General features: G+C 32.7%; 1 protein-coding gene across 1 annotated transcript in view; it reads right to left on the reverse strand.

The window, feature by feature from the left end:
* LOC143073173 (uncharacterized) overlaps positions 1-20879 on the reverse strand; it is a 43644-nt gene that overhangs the window by 6802 nt on the left and 15963 nt on the right. Inside the window, exons 6-10 of the mRNA XM_076248513.1 lie at positions 13746-13853; positions 12619-12760; positions 11903-12029; positions 11448-11560; positions 740-838 (exon numbers count right to left, since the gene is read on the reverse strand). Of these exons, the coding sequence (XP_076104628.1) occupies positions 740-838; positions 11448-11560; positions 11903-12029; positions 12619-12760; positions 13746-13853 (589 nt within the window). The remainder of the gene's footprint in view (positions 1-739; positions 839-11447; positions 11561-11902; positions 12030-12618; positions 12761-13745; positions 13854-20879) is intronic.

Here is a 20879-nt window from a genome sequence, read left to right on the forward strand (position 1 = left end):
TGAGAAAATTATCACGATATTACTCTCAAAAGTTTTTCCTTGTCAAAAAATAAATAGCAATCAGTATTTATTTGTTTTCAATGAGTATGTTTATATTTATGACTATTGAACAGCGGTATACTTCTGTTGCTTTTAGATAACACCACTAGTTATTTATTATTTATCATTTACAAAGAGTTTGACAAACCCTTACACACGTTCATATGTATGAAAATATAAACTCAGTTCTTGAATAGACAAATCGAAAAAAAAGATTCGTCTGATGTTTGAAAGTTCATAAAACGGATATGGTTTTAACAAATTTAAACATTTGAAAAAGTTGTATTTTGAAAGATTGGACTGCACACCTGTCAAATTATAGTTTTGAAGTGAAACCCCTTGTTCTACCCAAGCATCATTATGTCAACTTCTTTTCGAAAAAAACATGAAGTCGTGTAAAGACTTTACTAAGTTTCAATTTCAATTTCATTCACCTAGTTTAATACAAAATGTTATTGATGAAAATTCAGGGTTTTTCTATGAAACTTTGTTATCCTGATTTAAGATCAGTTCAGTCCTAGTATATTATTTTGTACTGTCTCTGCGGCCGTTTAAAGGTAGTATCGACATACAAACATTTTCAAAACAATAACGAAATATTTTTATCTATCGAATCTAAAAAAAATATCAATTAGTTAATTTCTATTTCATTCAACAGTTTTCTTTTTCATTAAAAAAAAATTAACAAATATATACTTACAAGAACAACATATAACTGACTCTCTATAAGCACCAAGTTTTTGATCCCCTTTTTTCATCATATTATTTAATTCTCCTCTAATTGATGATGCATTCGAACCTATCAATGAAACAATGTTACATAATTGCAGAAGTAGATACACAATATATATATGTTTATTTAATTCTTATATGATAAACAGTTGTTTCAAAGAAATAATACAAACGTCATCATGAAATAAAGTAATATTATATAAAACAGTGTAAAATGTTAAAAGAAAAATGTTGCGCTATGTAAGGGTTGTAAAAGACGCATGACTTTGACTTACTTGAACAGAAACGCTCCAATGTAATAAACATATACATACACGAGCGATTGAACCGAAAGAACCTCAACGGAACTTCCAAAGCAGTCCAAGATCAACTTTGACTTAAATAAAACAGCAACAATCTAATTGAATACTGGAACGAGGTCATTTGTTTGTAGGTGGAGTTTATAAAAGCCTTGAATTCAAAATTTTGTTGGCAATAAACAGGAAAAACACAAAGGGATATTCAAACCCATTAGTCGAAAACGAATAGACAATGCAAAGGTAATTGCCAAAAAGTAAAAACAATACGTTATTAATTAAATGCGTCCGAAGCCCTTTTCTGGATTTACTTTCACCAGGAACGCTCAGAGCCGAATATTTGAAAGCCAAGGATGGAAATACTTGGTAGTTAAAGTTTGGAAGAGTGAGTATCTTATTTGTTTTTTTGCTTCTGTTTTCAGAACTTTTTTTTTGGCGAGCAACAAAATGTTTAAAAAAGTTGATTGTTTTAAAAAATATTTTTTTTTACATCTTCAATATAAAGGACAGAGATTTACGAATAACAGAAGAAGAGAAAGTCCTTTCTACAAAGCGAAGCGTTACAAACTATAACAGGATTTTCCATAAACGAATACAAATTACGACAAAGCAATTTCATTACTCCAGGAAAGATACTCATAAAATCGTCCAAACGTACATGCGGCCTTACTTGATTTACTGGCACAAACTCATACAATTACTAGTCTCCGTAACTACTATGATAAGACAGAAACTTATGTAAGAGTTCTCGAGTCACTCGGGCAGACAGACGATACATATGGATCACCACTAGTCCCTGTAATTCTAAATAAATTACCCGCAGAGATACGTCAGTATTTAGCACGAGAACACAGTTCCATGCACAAACTGGACACTACATGATTTACGCAAAGCGCTTCTCGAAGAACTAAACATTATGGAAGCCGGTAAATTACCGGAAAAAGTAGAACGCCCACTCGCGACCGCTACATTCTTGACCAACACAAAATCACGTACAAGTTCAAAGCAATGCGCATTTTGTCACGAAATATGACACATACCCGTCAACTGCACTAAAGAATATAGTCAAGAGCGAACGACTATGTTTCAACTGCTAGGTCACCACAAACCAGCTGATTGTAAATCAAAAAGTAAGTGCCGATATTATAACAAACGTCATCACACTAGCATATGTAGTAAAGATGAGAAGTTTGAGGAATTCAGCAAACCGCCAGCCAATGAAACCGAAAATACGGTATAACATTCTTCCCTAACACAATGAAATACAAATGTACCGTTAAAGACAGCCGTCGCTACTGTTAGTTCGAGAAAAAAAAGTGCAGAAGCCAATATTTTGTTAGATGAAGGTGCGCATAGGTCCTTCATAACGGAGACACTTGCAGATATGTTGAACTTAGTTTCGAGCGAATACAAAGTAGTGCACCTTTCCGATTTCGGAGAACAAAATAGACAAGTAAGACACATGAAATCGGCAACAGTTTATATTTAAACAGATGAAGGCAAAAATATACCACTAAACGTACTAATTATACCTGAAATTGCAATGGCACTACAAATTCACGTGAAATCCGTTACAAACATGAGACACTTACGAGGACTAAAATTAGCACATCCTGTATCGGACGATGAAATGTTCGAAATTGAAATACTAATCGGAGCAGATTATTATAGGAGTATAGTTGGAGATGACATTATAAAAGGTGAAGGACCAACCGCCGTTGAATCCAGGCTTGTATACCTCCTATCAGAACCCACAATGGCAAGTACATGTACCAAAAGTAGGAGCTCTATTCCTAATGTTATCTATCACACAAGACATAGGAATTAAACCTAGAGAAATTCTGGGAGATTGAATCGCTTGGAGTTGAATATATTAAGACCGAAAATACTGAAAACGACGAATTTCAGCAAATGTACGAAGAAACAGCAATATCTTACAATAACAACAGGTATAAAGCCAAACTTCTGTGGAAAGCAGAACATCCACCGCAACCAACAAACAAAGATGTTGCTTTTAGAAGGCCTGAGAGTGTAATCAAACGTTTACGTAAGGAACTAAAATTACTTTTCAAATACGGAGAAATAATTGATGAGCAGGAAAAGCGAGGGTTCATTAAGAGAGTTGATAACTAAGAAATCAAACCAAATATGAAGCAGCTGCATTGCATACTACATCACCCAGTAAAGAAGGATGCAGTCACGACGCCAATCAGGATCGTATATGATTGTAGTTGCAAACAGACACCAGATAGTGCTAGATTGAATGACTGCTTACTGAATGTACCGCCTAAATCAAATCAAACCCCCGCCATACTACTCAGATTCCGCTTGAATAAGTATGCAGTATCTACAGACATCGAAAAGGCGTTTCTAAATGTTGGACTGGACATTGAGGACCGGGACGTAACTAGGTTTTTCTGGTTGAGTAAACCAACAGATCCAAACAGTGATTTAACAACATACAGATTCAAGTCCGTACTATTTGGTGCTACATGCTCGCCATTTATATTGAACGCCGTATTATCAAAGCACTTAAATAACCCTCCATTTGATTTCACGGAATAAACTTACCAAAGATTTATATGTAGGTAACATTGTATCAAGCTTTGAATCAGAAGAAGAACTGTTGAAATACTTTAAACTCGTTCGTAGTCTATTTGCAGATGGAGGATTTAATTTGCCTAATGGACCGCGAACAGTCAACTATTACAAGTATTAGCAGGAACCGAAAACGTTTGGACAAAGATCAATTAATTAAAATCTTAGGATTACGATGGGATACAGCCAGTGACACATTATGATTCGTTACGCCTAATCTAGATACATCAGAACTAATAACAAAACGCGAAGTACTAAGACAATCATCAAAGATTTATGAAAAATGTTAATGCAAAACATATGGGAGAAAAACTTCAACAGGGAAGAATTACTACCTGACTTAACGATCACAGAATGGATGAATATCAGAAAGGATATGCAGGAAGCCACAAAGACAGTTGTACCCCGACATTACTTTGATGAAAGTACAGACACAAACAACGTATACGTATTCACAGACTCTAGTATGAAAGCCTACGGCGCATGCGCGTACATTGTCGCAAACGGAAAAAGTTCCTTAATAATGGCGGAAAACCTCTGAAACAACTGACAATACCCAGATTAGAATTGATAGCTGCTGTAATTGGAAGCAGACTTTTAGAACATATTAGGAACGCTTTGCAGATAACCCGTGCAGTTTTATGGAGTGATAGCCAGATAGTTATGACATGGTTAAGTTCAAAGAAAACTTTAAAACCTTTCATTTCAAACAAATTTACAATAAATAAAGGCAACAGTAGTATACCGATGTTCAAACTCATAAATCCATGGACAAAAAACAAAATCGGGGTAACAAACTAAAACTGAGGGAAACGCATTAAATATAAGAGGAGAACAACGACACAACACTACAATGTAACACACACAGAAACGGACCAAGCAACAGACAAAATCCCACGAGAATAACAAATATAACATCAAAACCAAATACATGAATTTGGGATAGACAAGTACCGTTAAAGACAAATACAATACACATAATACAAGGGATCGGAAATGTCATCGATTTGAATAGATTCAACTCATTCAAGAAACTTCTTTGAATTACCGCTTACATGAGAAGATTTATTACAAACTGTAGAACACGATCTATACAAACAGGTATGTTAAACACGATCGAAATACAAAACGCATGGGCACAAAACTCAACTTAGGAGGAAACGGGCTAGCAAGATCTGCCGTCATACGGACCAAAAATGGAATAACATCGCGTCCGATCACAAAATTGTACCCACTTGAAGTTAGTTTGAAAAGCGATGATGGCAATACAGACTATGCAATTAAAACATGTCACAAAGCTAAAATGATTGCCATGGAGAAGATAAGAAATGGACTAATTATATAAAGACTTTAAATGTGTAAATAGGAGATTCAATTTAGTTTTTCATAGACATTAATTCATTTGAGAAATGCATATAAAGTTTTCAGTTATTTTTTTTCTTAATGGTGAAATTCAATTACAATTTAACTTTTGTGCGGCCCCCAGTATATCGTAAATACCGCACACTTGACGTTTACTATGTACCGCGCTTTATGTAACGTCACGTCACCTTGACGTGTAACTATGCTTTCTTTAATACATCTATCAAATAGTCAAGACGTCTTTTATTTCTATCATCCACTTTATGATATGGATAAACATACTTGATTTTGATTTTCATTGAAATCCAAACAAAAGTAGTAGCTATATAAATTATAAAGCACTGAAATCCAAACAAAAGTAGTAGCTATATGAATTATATACCACAAACTTGTGATAAAAAATTAAAGTGCCCTAGTCAGTTGAAGATAAATGAACGGATAATGATTCCATGGGACACAGGTGATTCCCCGCTTGTATATAACGTTATAATTTAAACAAGAGTGCACACGCTGAAATGTCTCGCCTTCTATACTTATCATTGATATTATGTTGATAGTCCTAAGTATAAAGCTAAGCTTTATTACAACTGCCACATAAACTTAACATTAACCAAGATAACTAAACAAAGACCAATGAACCTTGAAAAAGAGGTCCAGGTCAGATGAACCATGCCAGGCAGACAGGTACAGCTAACAATGCTTCTATACAACATATATAGTTGACACATTACTTATAGTTTAAGAAAAATAGACCAAAACACAAAAACTTAACACTGTGCAATGAACCGTGAAAATGAGGTCACGGTTAAATAAAACCTGCTCGACTGACATAAAGATCATAAAATATTTCCATACACCAAATATAGTTGACCTATGGCATATAGCATTAGATAAAAAGACCAAAACTCAAAAAAACTTAACTTTGACCACTGAACCATGAAAATGAGGTCAAGGTCACATGACATCTGCCCGCTAGACATGTACACTTAACAATCATTCCATACAACAAATATAGTAGACCTATTGCATATGGTATGAGAAAAACAGACCAAAACACAAAAATTTAACTATAACCACTGAACCATGAAAATGAGTTCAAAGTCAGATGACACCTGCCAGTTGGACATGTACACCTTACAGTCCTTCCATACACCGAATATACTAGCCCTATTGCTTATAGTATCTGAGATATGGACTTGACCACCAAAACTTAACCTTGTTCACTGATCCATGAAATGAGGTCGAGGTCAAGTGAAAACTGTCTGACAGACACGAGGACCTTGCAAGGTACGCACATATCAAATATAGTTATCCTGTTACTTATAATAAGAGAGAATTCAACATTACAAAAAATTTGAACTTTTTTTTCAAGTGGTCACTGAACCATGAAAATGAAGTCAAGGACATTGGACATGTGACTGACGGAAACTTCGTAACATGAAGCATCTATATACAAAGTATGAAGCATCCAGGTCTTCCACCTTCTAAAATATAAAGCTTTTAAGAAGTGAGCTAACGCCGCCGCCGTAGCCGCCGCCGTAGCCGCCGCCGCCGCCGGATCACTATCCCTATGTCGAGCTTTCTGCAACAAAAGTTGCAGACTCGACAAAAAACGGTAAAAGTGACGCAACCCAAATTCTTACTTTATCTGAGTTTTGTGATAATGACCATTGTGTATTAGTTGCATAACATAATGTTGAGGCAAACTAAAGAAATAGAACGGAATTTTACTTTTGGACATATGGACAGACAAGGAAAACACTTAATGCATCATCCGCTGCTAAATAAACATTTATCATGATACTTTTCAAACAAGACACACAATTTAAATACTAATATCATATAATATCATACAATATTAGAAATGAGTAATAAATAATTGTAAACAAAGCAATATGTCTCGCTCGATTAAGACCGAAATCAAAAAGAAACTGTAGTGGTTTCACAGCCAGATTAGAAAAAGTGAGACATAGCACATCCTAGTACAAAACATATTGACAATTATAATCTTTTTTTCTATATAAAGGATTCTTAAGCACAAATCTTCACATCCAAAATGATAATTTTAGTTTTATTATGCGAGATGCACATGCAAAAACTTACAATAAGACAGATAAGACCAGGGTTTAAAAGTAAGTAGGATTCGATTATGCTTAACAAAAACTCTATGACGAAAATTTGATAAAATATAAGGCTAAAACGGATTAAGAGAAATTAAAGATTTCCCCAAAAAAAATGATGTGCATAATTGCAGTATGCATACATGCTTAGTCATTACGGATGTTAATCAAGTTGATTAGATGATAAAAGAGGGACGAAAGATACCAAAGGGACAGTCAAACTCATAAATGTAAAACAAACTGAAAACGCCATGGCTAAAAATGAATAAGACAAACAAAAAACATCACATATGACACAACATAGAAAACTAAAGAATAAACAACACGAACCCCCAAAAAACCAGGGGTGATCTCAGGTGCTCCGGAAGGGTAAGCAGATCCTGCTCCACATGTGGCACCCGTCGTGTTGCTTATGTGATAACAAATCCGGTAAATAGTCTAATTCGGTACGTCACATTCGTGAAAAAGAAAAGGGTATTGTAGTTACGACATAAGGAACATAACCGATATCATTTGTGAAACGGTTATTCCATAACAGTCAACCAACTCGTGATGGCGTCCGTAAAATTTACGAAGGGATGATTTCAACTTCACCATTTGGAACTCTTGGTTTAATAGCTTCCTTGTGAGCAGCAACCCTCTATCAAGAAAATCATGATAGGAAATGCAAGCACGGGAATATCGTATCAATTGGGAGATATATACCCGGTGTGCAGGTGCTGCTGGAATGTTGCTACTTAGAAATGGAAAGTTCACAATTGGAAAGCTGAAATCATCTCTTTTGTCGTAAAGTTTTGTTTTCAACCGACCCTCATTGTCAATTTCTAGATGTTAGTCAAGATATGAGGCCGACTTAACTGTATCTGTGGTATCCTTTATCTCTAGCTCGATGGGATAGATGCGTTCCCATAGTCACCAAACTTTGAATTATTTAGTGAAAGAACATCATCTATATAGCGGAAAGTAGAGTTAAAGGATATTGCTAACTTCTTATCTTTCTTCCTAAGAAGTTTCTTTATGAAATCAGCCTCATAATAATAAAGAAACAAGTCGGCAAGTAGAGGGGCACATTTTGTTCCCATTGGAATGCCGACAGTCTGTTGAAAAACACCTTTCCCGAACGTAACAAATATGTTGTCAATCAAGAAATCAAGCATCTTGATAATATCAGTTTCAGAGAATTTTTTGTTTGAACCAGAGTGGTCCTTTACAAAGTAGGATTTATCCCTCCCGAAGACAAGATACTTGTATCTACGTTGGCCATTTTTTTTATAAAACAAAGCAATACCAACTCTTTCAATTTGTCTCTAAGTTTGGAATGTGGAATACAAGTGTAAAGAGTAGAAAAGTCAAATGTTTTAATACTGTTACAAGATGAAAGAGAGTTAAATTGTATGTACTCTAAAAGATCTTTGAAATTTTTAAGTATCCACATCTGATTCACACCCCCTCTAGAATAGGCAGTTTCACAATAACTTTGAAGCCCGTCTTTGATTGCTGATAAAATGGATGTTAATAATTTAGAAAGAGGTTTCGTGGAGCACTTGGAAGACCCAGCAATATACCGTTGTTTGTAAGGACACTTATGTAGTTTAGGTATCCAATACAGTGATGGAAGATCCAGTTCTTCATCTTTGGTTGAAATTCCAAAGGAACACAGAACAGACCTATGACTATCCAGGATTTCCTCTTTGGTAAGTGTTGTGAGGGTATATGTTGAGTTTCCAAGTGAATTGTCAATACCTAATTCGTTTATCAAGCAGTTAATGTAATGAGTTTTACACACAAAAACGATGTTGTTTGGGGCTTTATCTGCGGGGACAAAAACATATTTGTCATGGAGGTAGGATAGGTGTTTTGCAACATTTGAGTCTTTAAAGATTGATGTAGCATGGGCATTGATAGACCCATTCAGTTTCTTAGTTCTGATTTGTATCAACGACCTCAGTGCCTTAATCCATTCGGAAAGAGTGTTCACGTAATCCTTCTTGCGCTTAGCCCATTGCCCTAAAATAAAGTACCCTCAAATATTTTTTGACGAATAAAAATCAAGTACAAGTTAAGCTGTGAGCTATGGCTCATATCCTGTTATAAGAACTAGTTTTTAGAAAACCAGAAGTTGATGGCTTTCATAAACATTGGAAAGTCATTGTCGCCTTAATTGTGTCCGAAGCTGATTTTCAAATTTCAAAATACCTTGCTTTGTAGTTCAACGAGATGAACTTTTCCACATATTGCCTTATTTGTTACAATATCTATGTATGAATATTTGGTAACCACAAAGTTGAAAAGTGGGGTATGTGAATATAATAACACAGCATAACATGCTCACATTAAGTTTTCTATCCAAATTCAGACAAGTGGTTCTCAATGCATTTGAATGGGGACATATAGTTGGAACCCCACTTTGTCCTGGGTTGGGACCCCCTTTTTTAAAATGGCTGGATCCGCCCCTGTACCTAAATCAGTATACACCTCCTTTTAAGCGGGAAAACGTATCAAAATAATCAACGAAATATAATGTTTTTAGTTCAGGAGGTTTGCAATAATATTACTCGTTAAGCAGCAAGAATTCACGGGGACAATGCATGTGTTACCTAATTCATATTAAACGCATAGAAAATATTAGCATATTTCGGTACAAATTTGAAATGATTAATATACATGTTAAGTTATACAAGCAAATGAAAACAATTTTGCATAGGAAAGTACATATTAGCATAAATAGATCATAGGGTATTTACTTAAACTTGGTAAGACTTGTTAGTGTTATTCATGTATTCATGATCGTATTATTCACGTAAATGATCTTGCATATGATCACCAGAATAAAAGCATAATATAGCTCACGTAATAAATATCTCGCTACTGTTTTGAACTTCATATTATGTGAAATGCAAGCGTTTAAGTAACGTAATAAGTTGCACGCTTTGTTGTCATGAAATAAATGTATAAATATGTGAATTATCTACAATTTCAATTACTTCAGGGTGAGATGAAATATAGATATAGGATTAAAGTTACGGCACATTAAAGCTAAATCAAATAATAATTAAATGTTTTAAACATGGCTTTCAAATAATAATTTGTTTGTGATAAAACTAAATGTTGAAGAAAATCAATATGACAAAGAAACTGCAGCATACAGTATTTGTTTTTTTTAAGGTACAACAATGCAGTAAAAATAATTTACTGCAAAAATCAAGACCCTTACAAACTAATTAAACGCTACATTGGTTAAAAATCTACTTTTATAAATTCTTATACAAACATAATAAACTTCAAACACAATACATGTTTAAGTTATGTATGAAGTAATTCAAAATTGGAATTGTTATAAAAAACGCCATAATAGACATCTGTATTTGCTTTGGTCTCAACAAAAGTCTAAATAAATTCGTTTTTTGTCAGAACAAAAAAACTCTGAAGATAACTGTTAGTTTAATAACATGTGTACAAGAAAACATTTTATTATATATACCTTTAGATGTGAATTATAAGGTATATGTCAGAAAACAACAATAAGTTATTCAATCAACAGTATAGTCTACAATATTGGATAGTTGCTCATTAAAGTGCAAAGTTCTAAATCGTGCCTAGTATATTATGACTCAACACCTTATATTCTTTTGGATATTTGATGAAGGTCGTGAAGCTTAATGTTATCTTGTAGAGTTTTGTAGCATGTTTTTGTATTTTCGACATTTTTTTCTTTTTTTCAATTGTATTGCCTGCATCCATCTACTCATAATTTCTTATGTTTTTTTTTGGTATATTATTCTGCGGTGACCAAGAACAGAATTTTCTTTATTAAATACTCCACCGAATGAACAGCTAAATTTTAATTTATTTGAAGGAGAAAACCTTGTACCAACGAAAAAAAAAACTGTCTAAAAGATCAGAAATGGTATCAACTTTTGTAATCTAAATAAAAAGGTGCATTCAAAAATATGTTATTTGTAGAGTTCAATATTGAATTTTCAAATTTTTATATTCTGTAAAATAGCAACAATTTGACATGTTTTATAGCAGATTTGCGCATAAAAACTAAATTAAAGCTTTATTTAGAAACAATTGATCAAAACGACGTTTTTAATTACACACTCAAAATATTAAATTTACAACAATTTAAGTTAATATTATATTTTCGTCGATCTGAACATACCTTGAACCGACATTGTACCATTCAAAATTCAGTCATATGCGGTCCTGTTCGTCTACCATCTCCAGCAACTCAGAGAACAAATTTAAGTTTACAGAAATTAATATTAACTGCTGCCAAATCATGTGTTTTACTTACCAGTAAAATACACTGTTACAGCCATACAATCTGTATTAGTCGTAGCGTCTGATACTGCTAGATTAGTAGGTGACGTGTGCAATGCACTGGCTAAATGAGTTACCATTTCTGATCTACAAAACATTTGATAATTAGCATTTGCATAATTACTGTAAATGATAAGCAATAAAACCATGAATAGAAAACAAAGGCTTTATTATTTGCAATTTCAACAACTTCTACTTCCAAAAAATTCTAGTGTACAAAAAAATGTAATGACTTATTGCTATATAGTTTATAAGGAGTAGTAAAATCATTTTGCCATGATACTTCTTAATAAATCATATATGCAATAACATTGTTAGGGCTATGACAGCCATGATATGATACCCAAGTTCCATGAGTTACCAAAAATATTAAATAACTAAGTCTTTTGGTGACAGTTGTGTGCAATTGGTATAAAAATGTCAACTTACTTATCAAAGTTCATATCCCCAAAAGTCATTTTAAGAGGAGTTACTTTATTAACTGGGATAATATCAGCACACGCTACACGTGGTCCTCCACCATTTGCAGCATGTATCACAAAGGATTTTCCAGCAACTGTAATGAATAAAGCTAGTTTCTTCACATTCCCGAGATTCTAACGAGATTCCACATTTTACAGCAAACCAATAGAAAATTAACTTTTGTATATTCTGTAAATGAATCCTAAGTTAAGTAGTCATCTCAGAAAATAAGATTCGAATTCCCTCGGGCAATGTATACTCTAAATTTTATAAATTTTTGTTTCTTTTTGTAATATAGTTTCTTCAATTTACATGTATTTATTCATTCTTGGATTCCAAATGTTTGGGTTGACTGTTTCCGGTGATTGGTATTACAGTTAAGCGATTCGAAAGAGTGTTATTAATATTTTTTTAAATCTAAAATAAAAACCGAATCACATGTTAATCTTTCTTTTTATATCATATCTAGATAAAAGTATTGTTTCTTGTTTACATTATTCTGACTGCGACAGAGAAATGACTATGACTTCGCTGCCAGCTCATAATCATTTAACCTATTCAAAAAAATAATAAAAATATATCTTTTTGAATTGAAATTGGTTCAACCATTATCATTTAAACATTATGTTTATACATAAATGCCTATGGAGGAAATGGTATTTAACATATCACCAAATACTTACCACCATATGTTCCAACCAGTGGTAAATACATATCTGTATAGAACTTTCTGCCACTTCCAATGTCATAACGACCCAATTTACTGGACTGATCTCCCAATTCACATCGTAAGTGATTAAGAGGTGAACATTCGTCATAGCCATTCTGAAATAATAATAATTTATATATAATGCAGAAAATTTATTTTTATTTGTGTATCAAAAATTGAAGTGGTAAATATCAAAAATAGTTACAATTAACCCAGAAGTCGTAAGTAATCAGATGGGTGTCACATGTGGAGCAAGATCTACGAACCCTTTAATATCACCTGAGACGCCCTGTTTTTCTTTGGTTGGTTTGTACCCTAATTGTTAGTCAGTGAAATATGATAAACAGTTGTGTTAGAATCTGCACATCTCATATCTATGAGGGTTATTTTGACACGGATTTTCTATTGACTTCAACCATTTGTTAAAGTTTGAGATTATTTCAGTTCACCATGAACCACTATTGTCTAGTTAATGTATTTTGTAAGAAGTTGTATCAGCATTGGCCAATCAATGGAGATTATATGGCCGTGCTTCTTAAATTATGATTTAATGACGTTGGTATTTGTGCATATTTCTCACGGTTTTAGTTTGTAGCCCGGATTTGTTTTTTTCTTAATTACTTTAAACAGCCGTAAAGTACTGCTGCCTTTATTTACACATACACGTTTATGATTAGGGTAAGTTTGAGAAAAACAACTTATGATAAGTCACAGATATTTAGTATGTATTTGTATAAGCATTTAAACTGATCCTTTCCATGCAGATTATTTTGCCTTACACATTCAGTCATGGTTCGCTGACTTTGGATGTTTTGCAGTCTTCATACCAAAGTTTTGAAACTGAATTTATACATTTGCATTTGCTATCAAAAATATGTACATGCGAGACATGTATATCTGTCAACAGTTTATATATGTGGTATTTATTGTTATTTCGTCATGCATGGGTTTCTTTGCCTTGATTTTGTTGGTATCTCTTCGACTTTTTATTGTCTCTTTTGTGTATTTCGTGTCTTTTAGGAATTAACGGTTTTTTTTGGTATTCATGGATTATCAAAATACAATTGCATTTGATTCGTGAAAACAAAAGTATTTACTTACATTAACATCAACCATAAACGGGTTGTAATGACCACCTGGGCTGGAACAACCGGAAGTAGCATCATTCTTTACAGGCTTTTGATGAACATGCCATTTATGTCCATTTGTCTGAAAAAACATTTCGAACAATTTCAATATCGATAGGTAAGAAACATTTATATGTATGTGTTATATTTAAATCAGAGGCTCTAAAGAACCTGTGTTGCTCATTTTGGCCTATGTGCATATTAAACTAAAGTATTAAACTAAAGATACTCTCAAACATAGTAGATTAGATTAGAATTTATGACAAAGATCTCTGTTTTGTTGATCTTGTCTTGCTGATCATGTAGTCTGTTTTATGATGTGGCCGTCATGTTGGTTAGCAAGCAGGGTGATCGGAACATTACATAAATCAACATTATTTACTGTGGCAAAGTTGATTACTTATCAATGTTTCCTTTCAAAGTATAATAATATCCTGTGTTATTGAGAACTTACAAATCTATATATCATCTAGATTGTCCTTCTAACATTGAGTAAAACTCATAAATTATACTAAAGTTGTGTTAATGAACGCACTACAGCGATTATCATCTTATTCCAAAAAGATGAACAATTAAAGAAGAACTTTATGATATCTTAACATTATTGGTCTACAATGCTGAGCAAAAAAGGTAAGGAAACTTAAAACGCTCGAGTTGTAAGATTTCCTTTGGAACCAATAAGATCATCATCAAGAATAGGTAGCGAGGTTACATAAACCCTATGTATTTTCGAACTCCCTCAGTTTCTACAAATATATGATAACTTTTTAAATTCATCATCAATAAATTAGTTCATGTAAGTAACCAGTTATGTTTTGGATACAATACGATGTTATCTATAAAAAATGAAATCACAAAAATACTGAACTCTGAGGAAAAGTCCCTAATGAAATAGCAAAATCAAAAGCTCAAACACATCAAACGAATGGATAACAACTGCCATATTCCTGACTATCTATTGCATTCGTCAAAATTGACAAAATATTCACAAACACCCAGCGACTTTAAATGTTTTGAACATATTTGTTGTATTGCAATAGAAAAACAGACACTCTCGGCTGGATTCTAGATGATGAACATGTAGGCAACCACAGGTCACTGAATAATCCTCCAATAATGAGGATACCCCACACAGTATTGTCGGTAATAAAAGACCCAGTCCAGACAAATGTTAGACAATTTAGACGAGAAAACAAATATGACAAATCAATTAACGACAAACTATAATAAAGTTCATAAAAGTAGGGTTGTAAAAAAATGCAATTTTAAAAGGATTTTGTGTCCTTAAGGTGGTACCTAACACTACAGGGAGATAACTCTTTAAAATCAGCTAAACGTTTTAATTACGTTGTGTTGTAAAAGGAATGTTAAGCTTCTCAATGATCAAAATTGGTGTTTGTCAAATTGCTATATAACCAGTGTAATTTTTCTGACAAGACGGTTGGTTCAAATTTTGTATTTTTTTTATAGTTTTGTTAAATTTACAAAATTTTATAAAAATTAAACGAGCCAAATTAATTTTAGTGAAAGCGTTGGGTACCACCTTAATTTGTTATTTTAATACCATAAACCTTACATCTTCGTTTATTGACACGTAATAATGTTTGAAACGACTGTATCATTTAACAAATAATGTCATGGTACAAAGCTTATTATTGTTAATAGTTATCAAAGGTACCAGGATTATAATTTAGTACGGTAGACGCGCGTTTCGTCCACATAAGACTCATCAGTGACGCTCATATCAAAATATTTATAAACCCAAACAAGTACAAAGGTGAAGAGCATTGAGGATCCAAAATTCCAAAAAAGTTGTGCCAAATACGGCTGAGGTAATCTATGCCTGGGATAAGAAAATCCTTAGTTTTTCGAAAAATTAACTGTATTTGTATAGCCTTATACCGTCGATTTGATACTACATACCTTTAAATAAGAGTGCACACGCTGAAAAGTCTCGCCTTCTTTACTAATCATTGATATTATGTTGATAGTCCCAAGTATAAAGCTAAGCTTTATTACAACTATCACACAAACAGATCATTAACCAAGATAACTAAACAAAGACCAATGAACCTTGAAAATGAGGTCAAGGTCAGATGAACCATGCCAGGCAGATATGTACAGCTAACAATGCTTCTCTACAACATATATAGTTGACCTATTACTTATAGTTTAAGAAAAATAGACCAAAACACAAAAACTTAACACTGTGCAATGAACCGTGAAAATGAGGTCATGGTCAAATAAAACCTGCGCGACTGACATAAAGATCATAAAATATTTCCATACACCAAATATAGTTGACCTATGGCATATAGAACTAGATAAAAAGACCAAACTCAAAAACTTAACTTTGACCACTGAACCATGAAAATGAGGTCAAGGTCACATGACATCTGCCCGCTAGACATGTTCACCTTACAATCATTCCATACAACAAATATAGTAGACCTATTGCATATAGTATGAGAAAAACAGACCAAAACACAAAAATTTAACTATAACCACTGAACCACGAAAATGAGGTCAAGGTCAGATGACACCTGACAGTTGGACATGTACACCTTACAGTCCTTCCATACACCGAATATACTAGCCCTATTGCTTAAAGTATCTGAGATATGGACTTGACCACCAAAACTTAACCTTGTTCACTGATCCATGAAATTAGGTCGAGGTCAAGTGAAAACTGTCTGACAGACATGAGGACCTTGCAAGGTATGCACATATCAAATATAGTTATCCTATTACTTATAATAAGAGAGAATTCAACATTACAAAAAATCTGAACTTTTTTTTCAAGTGGTCACTGAACCATGAAAATGAGGTCAAGGACATTGGACATGTGACTGACGTAAACTTCGTAACATGAGGCATCTATATACAAAGTATGAAGCATCCAGGTCTTCCACCTTCTAAAATATAAAGCTTTTAAGAAGTTAGCTAACGCCGCCGCCGCCGCCGGATCACTATCCCTATGTCGAGCTTTCTGCAACAAAAGTTGCAGGCTCGACAACAACTTTGACCCTACCCCAATAATTGTAATTTTATTTCATTTTATATGTATGCGTATGCACAAAATATGTCATTAATCACAAAAATACAAGGTAATGATACACTTAATAAATCCCCAAGTAAAATTACTGAGTCAAAGACTGTAGTTCATAAAAATAAAAATTACTTGACGAAATTCTACATGATCCTTCATAAATTTTAACTGGTGGTACCCTACTTAAGTATTGTTATAATTATAGTACACTATTACATAATTTGATTGTACGCTCTGCGGATTAAGATGTTATACAAAGCATTCAACTATCGTCACAGTTAAAATTACGTGAATATATTAGAATTATTTGACAAAATTATATAATTTAAAGAAATCCGATGAAATGACAAAAATATGAAAACATACTTGTAAATAAAATATATTCGGTTTAAAAACTATTTGCAAGTTATAACATATGTGACAAAAATAAAATATTCACCACCCGTTGTGTGCTCTGCAAACCAAATATTTATAAAATGGGAGCTATCAAGTAGTTTGATAATTATGTTCTTAAAAATCACATGAAAATGTAGAAGAACATGTTTAAAAAGTACTTTGTCAGATATTTAGTTGTTATATTTTTCTATGGATGTTCTTACACAAAAGTAACCACTGACATGTCTCCTTTAATATACCCTCAATCCTGTCTGCATTAAAAAAAACCCATTTTAGAAAGAATAAATTAAAGGATTCATTGATCAGCAACAAATGCAATATATAAAAGAAGACATAATATATTGATTTATAAATCACTTTTCTAAGACTCTTAATTGACATAGGGTATGAATTTGAGAAGAATTGGTCAAGCAACTGTGAACTGTACAAAACACACATTGACAAATATTTTCTAAATAATATTGATGCATAATCCTAACAATATATTAAATTATTATTTTGTCTAATTGACCGATGTCAAACGAAGTCAAAGCATTACATTTTGGATTAATTTGTAATGTTTAGCCAATGGATGTTCCAAGTACTCAATTTTATTTAAACATTTTTTTTGATTTCGATCGTCACTAATGAGTCTTTTGTAGACGAAACGCGCCTCTGGCGTACATATAAAATTTTAGTCCTGGTATATATGATGATTTTATTATAATAAACATCTTTCTACAGAATATCCGATTAAGCACATATTAACAACTCGAGTATTCTATTTATCAATATATTAATATTAGTATTTTGCAGACTACTTGTTTCACGGGTGTTTTTAAAAGCAAATAAGGAGTAAATACGAACAATAATGTGTTTACATTTGAATATACTCACTTGGTTTAATCTGCGTACTCAAATATTTTGGATATTTTAGTGAATTAAAAACAAATGATAATGGAGTTCTAAGACTACTCGTGTAAAACTAAGAACATGCTGGTTTATATTGTGCTGTCATTTGGCTCTAAGTCAAGGTAATTCTAGGAAGTATGTGAAAATTAAACAAGGAAAAATATTACACAACAACACTTTGTTCTAATTCTGAATATGATACGTTTTGAAATAGTTTTGTTCTCGTGTTTCAACATACACGTTTTTATCATGAACCCAATCTGTTCTATGTGTGCCATATCCTTCACATTTAGTTATTGGTGTCAAAAAAGTAGGCGAATATTCCAAATATAAAAGGTGTGAAAATAAGGTGATTTTTTAAACTACAACAATTTCATATTTTTTTTAATTGAAATATGCCAGGTAAAATGTAACTATTACAATTCTATGTTATGCAATTATCAATTTAAGTTCAAATTTTCTCAAATAATCCAAATCAGGTTTAATGTGTATGGTTTATCAAATTATTTTCGATAATTCTAAGCAATTATAGGCAATATAAAATACTGATCTGAATGTTAATCTTACAGGATCAATTGACAATTAAAAAAGCAATATAATGGGAGATGAAATGGTTTATTCGCTTGTCTGAGCCTTCAAAATAATAAAGTATATTAATTTGAAAATGTATTTCTCCGGTAACTGAAAGCCATACATGTATATACATTAACAAAATAGTGTAAACAGTTGTTCAACATCATTTATGCATAGTCCTTGTATTTCTTCAAATCATTATTTTGTCTGAAATGACCACTGATAACAAATAGCCAAAGAGATTTATTTTTGAATTTTTTATATATACAAGCCTCAAATGTATCCAGCGTCTACTCCATGTCTAAATCTATATTGTAACATAGACACCACAAATATATGTCACACTTTTCTCAAATCCATCTCCATTTTAAAACGATGTACACTTTCCTATTTGGTTACGTCATAATTCATACAAATCATAGCGTCTTACATGGAAATAAGGAAAATTTTTGTTCAATGATAAAATGTGTTTTTTCAATATCAAAATACATACATTGGTTTATTCAATTTATCGTACATTTTGGATTACATTAGTAAAATTATAAATAAAATCATAATTAAGTTCCCAGAATAATTGTTATTCAATTATTATGGAACAGCTACTACAAGATATCTTCAATGTATTAAACTATTTTTCATGTTTGGATAAACTGAACAGGTAAATTAAACATGTTCGAATAGTCAGAAGGTTCCACTTACATGAACATCACTAATTCTTTAGATATTATTCAGAAAGCATTATGTTCAACAGATTTGTTAAAGTCATAAGAAACCAGTGAGTGGTGAAAAATAATGTTTATCCAATTCTTTAACCAATGCATGTATATATCATAAACTTAGTCCTCTGTGCACGATTTTATCATTTTTTACGCAAATATATCGTATAATCGTCAATTTTTTTTCTCTCTGTCTGTTATGTCTGTTATGATTTAACAAATATGGCTGCTCATTAAATGCCGTTTTTTGAAGCCAAAGTTTACTGATTGTCACCTTATAGTAAACAAATAACAAAAAGCATGGGTATTGGGCACGTGTTTAACATGTACAATCCGATAATTGTTTATTTTAATGACATATTCATGCGTATTGCGATCACCGGATTTTTACGAGGAGTGTTACGCTCAGGTCACTATGCATACGGAAAATATGTCGGCGAATTGCTTCCAGGAAGCAAGCAATTAAAAATAAGTAAACTTCTTCTAAATGTGGACAAATTACAGAACTTTCTTCAGAAAAAAGTAAATGTACATAAGTTGTATAATGAAAACTATCCATTTAGTTATAAAAAACATATGCATATTTTTTTTTTAAGTTGAGGTTTCTTATGACTTTAAGTTTACTACTGTTGCCTTTATTTACTGCAATTAACCTCTTTGATATCTTCAAGTGTGTGCGACTTGTTCAATTGTTTGCCACGCAAATTTATATTAATCCTTACATTTTACCATAACTGATAGACAAAACTACTTTCTTCAATCTTTTAATTAATCGGTAGCTAAAAATTAGGTTAAAAAAAGGTGCAAACATTGTATTCTGCCAAGAGAATTATAAAAAATAGATATTGAACGGTGATCGTCCATGATGGTCAATCTTGGTCGTTCGTGGCTCTATAAATTGTATATATTTAGTGTAATATAATACCACTAGTATTGCCTACTGCGCATCTTAACTTTGTGTACAATTTATTTCAAAAATTATAATACAGATTTTCTCGTGGAGGAGGTATTGTCCCTCCCCGGAAAAAACTGTGTGTTAACATCCGGTCAATCAAGCCTTGCCAGCTCTGCTAACTATACAACTGAAGCAATAATATCTGTGCATAAAAAAAATCCTCGGTAAACTGGAAATGCTATGATCAGGTAAGATGAGTTTACATTTAAATACAGTGGAACGTAATGGGACATAGGAGCTTACTATTCACCGTCATGATATTTCACTGATATTAGAACAAGGTTCGCAGAAAGTCGTCGTTCCATGAAACCACCTTTAAGGCAGATGTTAACTGCGAACTTTTCTTAGTTTCTTTCAAGACTCTTTAGGCCAAATCGGCCGATTAGCAGACATAATTCAAATATTAATTTGATCAAAGAAAATATCATAATAATAGTTTAATAAAATAAACGCGCATTTTGTGTACACAAGACTCAGCATTACCAATCAGATCAAAACATCAAAACATTTGTAAGAAAGATTAAAATT

The sequence above is a fragment of the Mytilus galloprovincialis genome, chromosome 4, assembly GCF_965363235.1.
Source record: "Mytilus galloprovincialis chromosome 4, xbMytGall1.hap1.1, whole genome shotgun sequence".
Lineage (NCBI taxonomy): Eukaryota > Metazoa > Mollusca > Bivalvia > Mytilida > Mytilidae > Mytilus > Mytilus galloprovincialis.